This window comes from Phocoena sinus, chromosome 12 (genome assembly GCF_008692025.1).
Source record: "Phocoena sinus isolate mPhoSin1 chromosome 12, mPhoSin1.pri, whole genome shotgun sequence".
Taxonomy (NCBI): domain Eukaryota; kingdom Metazoa; phylum Chordata; class Mammalia; order Artiodactyla; family Phocoenidae; genus Phocoena; species Phocoena sinus.
This window is the reverse complement of record NC_045774.1, coordinates 31504742-31517951: the sequence shown is the minus strand read 5'-3', so window position 1 is coordinate 31517951 and position 13210 is coordinate 31504742. Positions and strand designations below refer to the sequence as shown.

Here is a 13210-nt window from a genome sequence, read left to right as displayed (position 1 = left end):
CTATTGGGTGGCTTCTCTTGTTGCAGAGCACGGGCTCTAGGCACGTGGGCTTCAGTAGTTGTGGCAGACGGGCTTAGTTGTTCTGCGGCATGTGGGATCTTCCCCATGGCTTGAACCCATGTCTTTTGCATTGGCAGGCAGATTCTTAACCACTGTGCCACCAGGGAAGCCTGACACTGGTACCTTTTAAAATGGCATACAGAGAAGACTCTGAAGTAGTTTCATTTTTTCTTTTTATCTTTTAAGAATATAATTAGTAATAAAATGCATTAAAAATTTTTTAAAAGATGATATCAAGGAATATGTAAATTGATCTGAAGCATCAAAGCATAGTTAGAAATACATTACTTGATTAGATTATCTTTAGAATTTTCATAGATTAAGGTTATTTTGCATTATAAGTACTGTGTGACTTCAGAGAAATAGTCTTCAAAGTGTTTTACAAATTTTAATTTGCAATTTTACAAGCTACTGGATAATTCAAAGATATGAATGGTCTAAAACTATTTTTCACTAAATAGTAGGACATTGCACTAAAATGCGGAATATACAAATGGATGGAAATTTTTGAGCATTGTCCTGAATTTACATATAATTAGTATTTGAGCTTAGAATGAAGACTCAGTTTTTATGAAAATGCAGATACTCTACCACTAAGTGCAAGTGGCAAACCCCAGGTGTGACAATGAAAATGTCTCCAGGCATTGACAAATGTCCCCTGGGGTAGAGAACCACTGATTTTAATAATAGTGGCAGTGTTGCAGACCTTATATTAGGCAAATGGTGCAGAGCTTGCAAAGTGCTTTCCTGTAGCTTGTCTGTGTGACCTTTAACACATCCCTGTGAGTTTGGCAGTGCTTTACAATTGAAGAAACCAAGACTCACTGAGACTAGGTGACCTCTATGGGGTTCCACCCGCGGCACACCTGGGCTTAAAATCCAGGATTTCTGATACAAGTCCAGTACCTTTAATTTGCATCACTCTGTGTTGAAAAGTTATCATCCTAAACCACTTTTTCACGATCAGTTAAGCCAGAATTACCATTTGTACCAGCTAAGATTTGAAGATGTAGTTATACTGTTTTGAGGTCTGATATTCTTGAACTCGCGTGATTTACTCGGCACTGGCCAGGCCGTTCCCACGTGAACCTGGACCATCTTGAGCTGCTCCATCATTCCTGAAAGCTGATCTCAGCACTTCACTGCACCTGGAAAAATCTCTCAAAAATTCATGTGTAAAATCCTCGCAGAGTAGTGTAGACTTATACTAAAGGCTTTTATGAGAGGGCCTGTGTGCTCTATTACACAGGATCCAGTAAGACTTCCTCAGAATCTCCTTTAAATGCCCTTTTTCCCCTTGATGTTTCATGTCTTGAGTCACTACCCACATGTCTGCCCCTCTCCTTGTCTCCTCTTGCACAAACACATTACTTGTACCTCTTCCTGCACAGCTCTCTGGCCGCTTCTCCTCACTCCTGGATCTTTTCCTCCAGGTATTTCCCTCATCTTTTCTCATGTATTGTAATTTATCCTTTTCTCAAATTCCTTTGCTATTTTGGGTATATGATCTTGAAAAGATTTTTTTAATCTTCTGTGTTTCAATTTATTTTAATGGAGACAGTACCAACATCTTACCTCACAGGATCGGCGGGAGGCTTCAGGGAACTAATATATGTAAAATGCTCACTCTAGTGCCTAGAACCTAGTGACCACACAAGAAAGGGTAGTTACCATTGTGGTCTCAATGTTGTGTTTATTTTTATTACAGGGCACTGTGGCGAGATGGCTGGGTGGAAGAAATAGATGTTGCCCTCGGGGAGTTTACAATTTAGTTTTATCAATATAGAAGTAGAGGAAACGCTGACTCTGTAAGATCTTTGTGTACTGTTGCTTTAGGAGCATTTTAATTATTAGGCTGTCAGTATTCTTTTGTTGGGTGTCGTGGAAGTGACATCTTCCCTTGGGAAATCTTGTGTTAGGTGTTACTGCATAACTTCCTACCAGGAAAACACTGTTTCCCATTTTACTGTCCTCCAGGTTGCAAGGAATAGAGAAACGCTGAGGTTATTTTGGGTGATGTGGATTTATTGTAAAGATACGTGAGAAGTCAGATCCCAGGATAGTATCTCATGATTTGCCCAATTGCATTCTGCAGATAATGGGAACGTTGTTCAGGATGAAACAGCTTCTATCAGAACAGCCTGCTGTGCTCACGATTCAGTTGTTTCTTATCTCTGCTGTCTTTTTAGGGCTCTGCTTCTGTTGCCAGCCCCCCCCCTTCCTTTTCTCACTAATTCTGCTGCCTCTGGGCTTCTACGTGCGCTCTTTTCTCTGGGGATTGCTTGGTTTGCTAGTCCATATTCAAACTATTTTCCAGTGCACTCACATTTAGAAGTTGACTAGAGTTGTCTCCAACTGGAAATGGAGGAGGGAAAAGCCACCATTCCTCTTCTTTGTTCTCATTAGGTTGAGAGGGGAAGGCTGATGAGGGACCAGGGATTTTGCTTAGGTGTGGAATGTACAGTTTTTCTAACATACGCATTTAGACTTGTTTGCAGCTCTCTCTCCATGGTGATGCCCCTCCTCACATGTCTGGGGAAATGACAGTTGTCATTCCTGTTGAAATTATTGCTGTCCTAAAAAATCTTAAAGGCCATGAAGAATGGGTTCTCAGACACATTCACTTGGGGACAAATAAATATTACTGCCAACAGAAATGGAATGTTGTCTGCCAGTTTGACCTTTCTGTGGCAAGAATAAAACTTTTATTTTTAGGAAAGATCATAATTATAGTGAGTCATACTGTATATTCCAAGGATACATTTCTGAAAAGATACATGGCCATTGAGAATTTTTCCACTCAACCAGTGGCGCAGTCTGTAAAAGAAGGGTGTTGGGCTTGATGCTCTTAAAATGGACAAGCATTGTGTGATTTTTTTTTTTTTAACTTAAACGTCCTATTAAACTTTCCAAGTCATTTCTCCAGGATATTTGAGAATAGTTAGACAATTAAGCATTGTTTGGCAGAAGGATCTTGACATCATTCTCATTTCATATGTTGCTTATTTTTCTTCTCGATTTCAGTGTTACCATAAGGAAATTTTGCTTACCTAATCTCTGTTTTGTCTGTGTGTGATTAGATTACAAAGGAAATTAAGATCCTGCAAAATGCAATAATACAACAAGATCAGCGACTGGCCAAAGCAATGAACAGTGATGGTTCCTTTCATATTACCCTGCTAGTGATGCAGTTATTAAATGAAGATGAAATAAACATGTGAGTAATACATCTTTCTGGAATATTGTTTTCCAAGTTATTACTGTAATGTGAGTAATCATAGCAGAACCAAAAGAGGCATTGAAATTCTAAAGAAGTATTCTTTTTTTTTAAGAAGTATTCTTTTATAATTTGTTCCAGTTAATAAGCCAGTGTACAGAATTAGCCATATAAATATTCTTCCTGATCTACACTTTTTTGGGCTATGCTGCTGCATGGTGTGCAAGATCCTAGTTCCCTGACCAGGGATTGAACCCGTGCCCCCTGCATGGAAGAGCAGAGCCCTAACCACTGGACCACCAGGGAATTCCCCTTAATCTATGCTTTTAAACTGTTGTTGTTATCAGATGCATTGGTTATGCCGTTATTTTATCTATGTTAATTATGTAAGCACTCTGGAGTCTGACCATTTAGGTTAGGATTCCAGGTAAAGATTCTGGAACCGTGGCCAAAGCACATCTTAACAGCTGCCCAATTTTGGGCAAATCATTTACTTTTTAAATAAATGGAGAAAATAATAGTACTAATGCATGTAAGAACTCTTAGTATAGGGCCTGGCACATAGCAGGCACTTGATATTATTAGCTATTCGAGCTGTCATTTACTAGAGTAACAGACAATTTCAGTTTTACTTCCTTCATTCCTAGAGTACCTGTACACCCTGAACCTCCAAACCCAGAGCTGTCCCATAAAAGTTGAGTATTAGTCATTGATTGCTGCTTTCCAGCCTGGAGTGGAGAAACCTTACTCTTCCTCAAATTCTCTGGGATACTTTGTCTGTCGGTATGAGCACCCCTTGCCCTGTTAGCCCCTGTTTAGCCCTCTGGATTAAGCTCAAGCATAAGCTCTTTGGAAAGCCAAAACCAGAATTAACAGGTTACAGGTTACTTCTGTTTTCTCCCCTGACATAGTCTCCTGAGGGAATGAAGAGCAAGGCTTGGATTGGGAAGGGGGCGACAAAAAAGAAAAATAGAAGGGAGAAAACAATAAATTAGTAACTCAAAATATACAGTCAAATTATGATTCGGGTCGTGATGTCTTTTTAAATAGTTGAAACTGCATGTCTTTAAGGATCAGTCTTCTGATCTCTCAACATGATCTACCCAAGAGCAGGTCTGGAGCACGCTGCAGTGACAGAGAGGACCAGAAGATTTTACTTAACTCATTTTCACTGTTCACTTTGCCAATCAGAAGAAAAAAGAAATACTCTGATGCTCCTAAAAGAAAAGAAGCCAGAGAAGATGTGACACACGATGAAAGCCTGAGAGAAAATGAGTGGTCCCCTGTGTGTTAGAATGGTGGACTAGTCAGGATTCCCCAGAGAAACAGAACCAATAGGATGGATATCCATTTGGATATCTAGATATATGGATATATCTGTATCTACAGCTGTAGCTATATAGAGAGAGATTTCTTTTAAGGAATTAGCTCACATGACCGTGGGGGCTAAAGTCCACACTCTGCAAGGCAGCCTGGCAAGCGGCAGACCCAGGCGAGGGTTGACAGTATAGGCTCGAGCCCAAAGGCGGCCTGGAGGAAGAATTCCTTCTTCCTTGGGGGACCTCAGTCTTTTCTCGTAAGGCCTGCAACTGACTGGATGAAGCCCATCCACATTCTGGGGGATGATCTGCTTTACTCAGTCTACTGATTTAAATGTTCATCACATCTTAAAGAATTCCTTCACAACAACATCTAGACTGGCGTTTGACCAAACACCAGGTATCATGGCCTCAGTTGATGAACAAAATTAACCAACACAAATGGCAGGAGCAGGAGCAAGTACTGAGCTGGTCTCACGGATGGCAAGTAAGAGATGCTGAACCAATGATTAATTCAGAAGCACTGCATGTGGTCAGTGAAACCACAGCCAGCTGGGAGGAGGGTTGTCATCCAGGATGGGAAGGGAATCTAGAGGCCTTCTGGTGCTGGGCGGAGTGAGCAAATCAGAGGAAGAGGCACGAAGCCAGACACATCCTGGCTCCCCTTTTGGGGTTGACTGTTCCAGCCAGTGTTGGAGCAGAGAACTGGGAGTGATAGAGACACTCACCTTGGTTTGGGGTTCTCAGGGTGTAGCTGGGAAAAGCTCAACTCTTTAGAGAAGTTCCTGTTCAGTAATGCTGAAAGAACGTGCTACCGAGTCGAGGGAGATTTCTAACACCTGCACCTGAGGTAGTTCCTTCAATTCCCCGTTGCCTATCAAGGTATATAGATGGATCCAGAAATTTCTTTGTGCCCTGGTGGGTAGACTTGGAAGGTCAGAGAGAATTGGTGGATCAGAAGGCACAGGATGGGGGACAGCGACACTGCTGAACATCCGTGTTTCTTCTTTTTTTTTTTTTTTTTTTTTTTTTTTTTGCGTTACACGGGCCTCTCACTGTTGTGGCCCAGGCTCCGGACGCGCAGGCTCAGCGGCCATGGCTCACAGGCCCAGCTGCTCCACGGCATGTGGGATCTTCCTGGACCAGGGCAAGAACCCGTGTCCCCTGCATCGGCAGGCAGACTCTCAACCACTGCGCCACCAGGGAAGCCCTATCCGTGTTTCTTGATCAGAGACCCCAGCAGGGATCTTGTGCTTCAGCAGCACATGTCAGTGCAATACTCAGAAAGAACAGGTGGGCTTTCACGGACACGAATGTAGGGCACCCAGGGATATGACCAGACCAGTCGCCCTGAAATAGGAATCTCTTAGGACCCAAACAGCAAGCAGATCAAAGAGCTTTTTCAGTCCTCTTATAAGAGTATGCTGGATTCCCTGGGAAGGGAAAAACAGTCCTGAAAGGACGTTTGAATTAACTGAATAATTGTACCCCAAAGAGACCTTTTTAAACCAGAGAAGACTGTTACCATTGATTGATAAGTTTAGGGTTTATCTCTCTTATTGGAAATGGGTCTTGGCTATGGCATGTATATATATTTCAGTCTCTGCTCCTCAGCCACGATTCCCCAAACAAATGTTATTTTATTTTATTTCCTTAACAAGTGTTCTGAGTCGGGCAGCACAGAAATGTCACCTTTTTTATACATTGGAGGAAACTGGCAGTCCTAGGAATTAAGCGAATGCGGGTCAGTAGACAAGCCAGAACTAATCAATTTTCTATTATTATTCCATAGAGTGTGATTGTGAAAGATGCAGAGGTAGAGGGAGAGGAGTGGGATGGGGACAGGAGGGAGAAGATGAGCACGAATGCATGAAGGGCGGGAGAGATTAGTCTGCTGGAAGTACAAAAGGCCTCCTGTGTCTCAGTAGCCTCTACTGATGGACACGTAACTGACTAGAAATGCTGTTAAGTGGTGTGCAGTCGGGTTGGGGTGAGGGGGTGGGTATGTTCTCAATGTATTATAATGTTTACATTTCTCAGTGGAGGTGGGACTCCCTTCTCTAGGAGACTTTTTTTTTAACGTCTCTTTTGGAGTATAATTGCTTTACAATGTTGTGTGTGTTTCTACTGTATAACAAAGTGAATCAGCTATATGTATACATATATCCCCATATCCCCTCCCTCATGCACCTCCCTCCCACACTCCCTATCCCACCCCTCTAGGTGGTCACAAAGCACTGAGCTGATCTCCCTGTGCGATGCAGCTGCTTCCGACTGGCTATCTATTTTACATTTGGTAGTGTATATATGTCCATGCTACTCTGTCACTTTGTCCCAGCTTCCCCTTCCCCTTCCCCGTGTCCTCAAGTTCATTCTGTATGTCTGCGTCTTTATTCCTGTCCTGCCCCTAGGTTCATCAGAACCATTTTTTTTTTAGGTTCCACATATATGTGTTAGCGTACGGTATTTGTTTTGCTCTTTCTGACTTCACTCTGTATGACAGTCTCTAGGTCCATCCACCTCACTACAAATAACTCAATTTCATTTCTTTTTATGGCTGAGTAATATTCCATTGCATATGTGTGCCACATGTTCTTTATCCATTCATCTGTTGATGGGCACGTAGATTGCTTCCATGTCCTGGCTATTGTAAATAGTGCTGCAGTGAACATTGTGGTACATGCTTCTTTTTGAATTATGGTTTTCTCAGGGTATATGCCAGTAGTGGGATTGCTGGGTTATATGGTAGCTCTATTTTTAGTTTTTTAAGGAACCTCCATACTGTTCTCTATAGTGGCTGTATCAATTTACATTCCCACCAACAGTGCAAGAGGGTTCCCTTTTCTCCACACCCTCTCCAGCATTTATTGTTAGTAGATTTTTTGATGATGGCCATTCTGACCGGTGTGAGGTGATACCTCATTGTGGTTTTGATTTGCATTTCACTAATGATTAATGATGTTGAACATCCTTTCATGTGTTTGTTGGCAATCTGTATATCTTCTTTGGAGAAATGTCTGTTTAGGTCTTCTGCCCATTTTTGGATTGGGTTGTTTGATTTTTTGATATTGAGCTGCATGAACTGCTTGCATATTTTGGAGATTAATCCTTTGTCAGTTGCTTTGTTTGCAAATATTTTCTCCCATTCTGAGGGTTGTCTTTTCATCTTGTTTATGGTTTCCTTTGCTGCACAAAAGCTTTTGTTTCATTAGGTCCCATTTGTTTATTTTTTTTTTTATTTCCATTACTCTAGGAGGTGGGTCAGAAGGGATCTTGCTGTGATGTATGTCATAGAGTGTTCTGCCTATGTTTTCCTTTAAGAGTTTGGTAGTGTCTGGCCTTACATTTATGTCTTTAATCCATTTTGAGTTTATTTTTGTGTATTGTGTTAGGAAGTGTTCTAATTTCATTCTTTGACCTGTAGCTGTCCAGTTTTCCCAGCACTTATTGAAGAGGCTGTCTTTTCTCCATTGTATATTCTTGCCTCCTCAAAGATAAGGTGATCATATGTACATGGGTTTATCTCTGGGCTTTCTGTCCTGTTCCATTGATCTATAATTCTGTTTCTGTGCCAGTACCATACTGTCTTGATTAGTGTAGCTTTGTAGTATGGTCTGAAGTCACAGAGCCTAATTCCTCCAGCTCCATTTTATTGGCATATAGTTGCTTGTAGTAATCTCTCATGATCCTTTGTAGTTTTGCAGTGTCAGTTGTTACTTCTCCTTTTTCATTTCCTATTCTGTGATTTGAGTCTTCTCCCTTTTTCCTTGATGAGTCTGGCTGATGGTTTATCAATTTTGTTTATCCTCTCAAAGAACCAGCATTTAGTTTTATTTATCTTTGCTATTGTTTCCTTCATTTCTTTTTCGTTTATAGCTGATCTGATCTTTGTGATTTCTTTCCTTCTGCTAACTTTGGGTTTCTTTTTTTGTTGTTGTTCTTCTTTCTGTAATTGTTTTAGGTGTAAGGTTAGGTTGTTTATTTGAGATTTTTCTTGTTCTTGAGGTAGGATTGTATTGCTATAAACTTCCCTCTTAGAACTGCTTTTGCTGCATCCCATAGGTTTTGGATCATTGTGTTTTCACTGTCATGTGTTTATAGGAATTTTTTGATTTCTTCTGTGATCTCTTGGTTATTTAGTAGTGTATTGTTTAGCCTCCATGTGTTTGTGTTTTTTACAGACTTTTTCCTGTAATTGATATCTAGTCTCAGCCTCGTGGTCGGAAAAGGTACTTGATAACGATTTCAGTTTTCTTAAATTTACCAAGGCTTGATTTGTGACCCAAGATATGATCTATGCTGGAGAAGGTTCCATGAGCACTTAAGAATAAAGTGTATTCTGTTGTTTTGGGATGGAATGTCCTATAAATATCATTTAAGTCCATCTTGTTTAATGTGCCATTTAAAGCTTTTGTTTCCTTATTTATTTTTCATTTTGGATGATCTGTCGGTGAAGGTGGGGTGTTAAAGTCCCCTACTTTTATTGTGTTACTGTCAATTTCCCCTTTTATGGCTATTAGCATTTGCCTTATGTATTAGGTGCTCCTGTGTTGGGTGCATAAATATTTACAGTTCTTGTATCTTCTTCTTGGATTGATTCCTTGATCATTATGTAGTGTCCTTCTCTGTCTCTTGTAATAGTGTTTATTTTAAAGTCTGTTTTGTCTGATACGCGAATTGCTACTCCAGCTTTCTTTTGATTTCCATTGGCATGGAATATCTTTTTCCATCCCCTCATTTTCACTCTGTGTCCCTAGGTCTGAAGTGGGTCTCTTGGGGACAGCATATATACAGGTCTTGTTTTTGTATCCATTCAGCCAATCTGTGTCTTTTGGTTGGAACATTTAATCCATTTACATTTAAGGTAGTTATCGGTATGTATGTTTCTATTACCATTTTCTAATTGTTTTGGGTTTGTTTTTGTAGGTCTTTCCTTCTCTTGTGTTTCGTGCCTAGAGAAGTTCCTTTACCATTTGTTGTAAAGCTGGTTTGGTGGTGCTGAATTCTCTTAGCTTTTGCTTGCCTGTAAAGCTTTTGCTTTCTCCATTGAATCTCAATGAGATCCTTGCTGAGTAGAGTAATCTTGGTTGTAGGTTTTTCCCTTTCGTCACTTTAAATATGTCCTGCCAGTCCCTTCTGGCTTGCAGTGTTTCTGCTGAAAGATCAGCTGTTAAACTTATGGGGATTCCCTTGTATGTTATTTGTTGCTTTTCCCTTGCTGCTTTTAAATTTTTTTTTTTTTTTTTTTTTTTTTTTTTTTCGGTACGCGGGCCTCTCACTGTTGTGGCCTCTCTCGTTGTGGGGCATAGGCTCCGGATGCGCAGGTTCAGCGGCCATGGCTCACGGGTCCAGCCGCTCCATGGCATGTGGGATCTTCCTGGACCGGGGCACGAACCCATGTCCCCTGCATCAGCAGGCGGACTCTCAACCACTGCGCCACCAGGGAAGCCCTTAATATTTCTTCTTTGTATTTAATTTTTGATAGTTTGATTATGTGTCTTGGCATGTTTCTCCTTGGATTTATGCTGTATGAGACTCTCTGTGCTTCCTGGACTTGATTGACTATTTCCTTTCCCATGTTAGGGAAGTTTGCAACTGTAATCTCTTCATATATTTTCTCAGACCCTTTCTTTTTGTCTTCTTCTTCTGAGACCCCTATAATTCAAATGTTGGTGCATTTAATATTGTCCCCGAGGTGTCTGAGATTGTCCTCAATTCTTTTCATTCATTTTTCTTTATTCTGCTCTGCAGTAGTTATTTCCACTATTTTATCTTCCAGGTCACTTATCCGTTCTTCTGCCTCAGTTATTCTGCTATTGATTCCTTTTAGAGAACTTTTAATTTCATTTATTGTGTTTTTCATCATTGTTTGTTTGCTCTTTAGTTTTCTAGATCCTTGTTAAATGTTTCCTGTATTTTCTCCATTCTATTTCCAAGATTTTGGATCATCTTTACTATCGTTATTCTGAATTCTTTATCATGCAGACTGCCTATTTCCTCTTCATTTGTTTGGTCTGGTGGGTTTTTACCTTGTTCCTTCACCTGCTGCATATTTTTCTGTCTTCCCATTTTGCTTAACTTACTGTGTTTGGGGTCTCCTTTTCGCAGGCTGCAGGTTCGTAGTTCCTGTTGTTTTTGGTGTCTGCCCCCAGTGGGTGAGGCTTGTTTAGTGGCTTGTGTAGGCTTCCTGTTGGAGGGGACTGGTGCCTGTGTTATAGTGGGTGGGGCTGGATATTGTCTTTCTGGTGGGCATGGCCACATCTGGTGGTGTGTTTGGGGGTATCTGTAAAGTTAATATGATTGTAGCCAGCCTCTCTGCTAATGGGTGGGGTTGGGTTCCTGTCTTGCCGGTTGTTTGGCCTGGGGTGTCCGGCACTGGAGTTTGCCGGCTGTTGGGTGGAGCTGGGTCTTAGTGTTGAGATGGAGATCTCTGGGAGAGCTCTCGCTGAGTGACATTACGTGGAGCCGGGAGGTCTCTGGTGGACCAACGTCCTGAACTCAGCTCTTCCACCTCGGAGGCTTGGGCCTGACACCAGCCTGGAGTACCAAGACCCTGTCAGCCACATGGCTCAGAAGAAAAGTGAGAAAGAAAGAGAGAGAGAGAGATAGAGGGAGGGAGGGAGGGAGGGAGGGAGGAAGGATGGAAGGAAGGAAGGGAGGAAAGAAAGAAAGGTTATTAAAAAAATAATAATAGTAAAAAGAAAAAGAGAGCAACCAATCCAGTAAAGAAATCCACCAATGATAACAAGCGCTAAACACTAAGATAAACATAAAAATCAGAAACAAAACTGTCGCAGACAGCACACGCCATGTCTACAGTTGCTCCCAATATCCAACTCCTCAGTTTTGGGATGACTCATTGTCTATTCAGGTATTCCACAGATACAGGATACATCAAGTTGATTGTGGAGATTTAATCCACTGCTCCTGAGGCTGCTGGGAGAGCTTTCCCTTTCTCTTCTTTGTTCGCACAGTTTCTGGGGTTCAGCTTTGGATTTGGACCCGCCTCTGCATGTAGGTAGCCCTCAGGTATCTGTTCCCACCCATACAGCATGGGGTTAAAGCAGTGGCTGATTGGGGCTCTAGCTCATTCAGGCCAGGGGGAGGGAGGGGTACAGTATTTATAATTGGAATGCGGGGCGAGCCTCTGGCAGTAGAGGCCATCGTGACGTTGCAACAGCCTGAGGCGCGCCATTTGTTCTCCCGGGGAAGTTGTCCCTGGTCTCTGGGACCCTGGCAGTGGTGGGCTGCACAGGCTCCCAGTGGGGAGTGTGGAGAGTGACCTGTGCTTGCACACAGGATTTTTGGTGGCTGCAGCAGCAGCATTAACGTTTCATGCCCGTCTCTGGGGTCCGGCTTGTGCTTGTCTCTGGACCTCGTTTAGGTGGTGCTCTGCCTTCTGTGGGCAGATGGGGAAGGAATCCCCTCTCCTCACGCAGCCCGAAACAATGTTCTCTTGCCTCTTTGGCAGCGCCAGACTCCCTCCCGGCTAGCTGTGGCGCACTAGCCCCCCCTTCAGGATGTGTTCATGCAGCCAAGCCCAGTCCTCTCCCTGGGATCCGACCTCCGAAGCCCGAGCCTCAGCTCGCAGCCCCGCCCGCTCCGGCGGGTGATCAGACAAGACTCTCGGGTTGGTGAGTGCTGGTCGGCACCAATCCTCTGTGCGGGAATCTCTCCGCTTTGCCCTCTGCACCCCTGTGGCTGCGCTCTCTTCTGTGGCTCTGAAGTTTCCCCCCTCTGCCACCCACAGTCTCCGCCCGTGAAGGGGCTTCCTAGTGTGTGGAAAGTTTTCCTCCTTCACGGCTCCCTCCCAGAGGTGCAGGTCCTGTCCCTATTCTTTTGTCTCTGTTTTTTCTTTTTTCTTTTGCCCTACCCAGGTACATGGGGAGTTTCTTGCCTTCTGGGAAGTCTGAGGTCTTCTGTCAGAGTTCAGTAGGTGTTCTGTAGGAGTTGTTCCACATGTAGATGTATTTTTGATGTATTTGTGGGGAGGAAGGTGATCTCCACGTCTTACTCCTCTGCCATCTTGAAAGTTCCTCTAGGAGACTTTTAGAAATATTTTGGGGGGTATTTTTGGTTGTCACAATTACTGAGGAGTGCCGTGGGCATTTATGGGCAGGTCTCAGTGTTACTAAATCACCTGCAGTACGTGGGACAGTCCTGAACTAGGAAGCATTGTGTTGCCCTTAATTGTGGCATCACTTGTTAAAGAGTTACAGTACAGAGCACAGTGACAGTCTGAGTCATTCAGCGCCATGTTTTATAATGTCTGTTTGCAAATTTCAGTTTTGTGTAAAAAATTAAATATTTAGCAAGTCTACTTTGTGTTTGAAGGATTAAAGTGACATTCTTATGCTACTTTATGATACTGGGAGTCACAGTTCTCCTGGAAAATGATGACCAGATATTTGCAATTTAGCAATTATTCTTGACTAAGTTGTAACGAAAGATCTAAGTAATAGTTGAAGTTTGCTGTATAGACAAGATAGTATTTTACAGTTCGACCAACATTAATTTCCAACCATGTGTTAGGTACTGAGCTAAGTGCTTTGGCAAAAATAAAGATGAACCATGAATGGATCTTGTACTCATGGATTATACCAGGTAGTTGACT

General features: G+C 42.4%; 1 protein-coding gene across 2 annotated transcripts in view; it reads left to right on the top strand.

The window, feature by feature from the left end:
* The window catches only part of AKAP7 (A-kinase anchoring protein 7), a 138210-nt gene that overhangs the window by 20557 nt on the left and 104443 nt on the right, over window positions 1-13210 (top strand). For both annotated transcript variants that reach the window (XM_032651566.1, XM_032651568.1), the window contains exon 4: window positions 3141-3277. In XM_032651566.1, the coding sequence (XP_032507457.1) occupies window positions 3141-3277 (137 nt within the window). The remainder of the gene's footprint in view (window positions 1-3140; window positions 3278-13210) is intronic.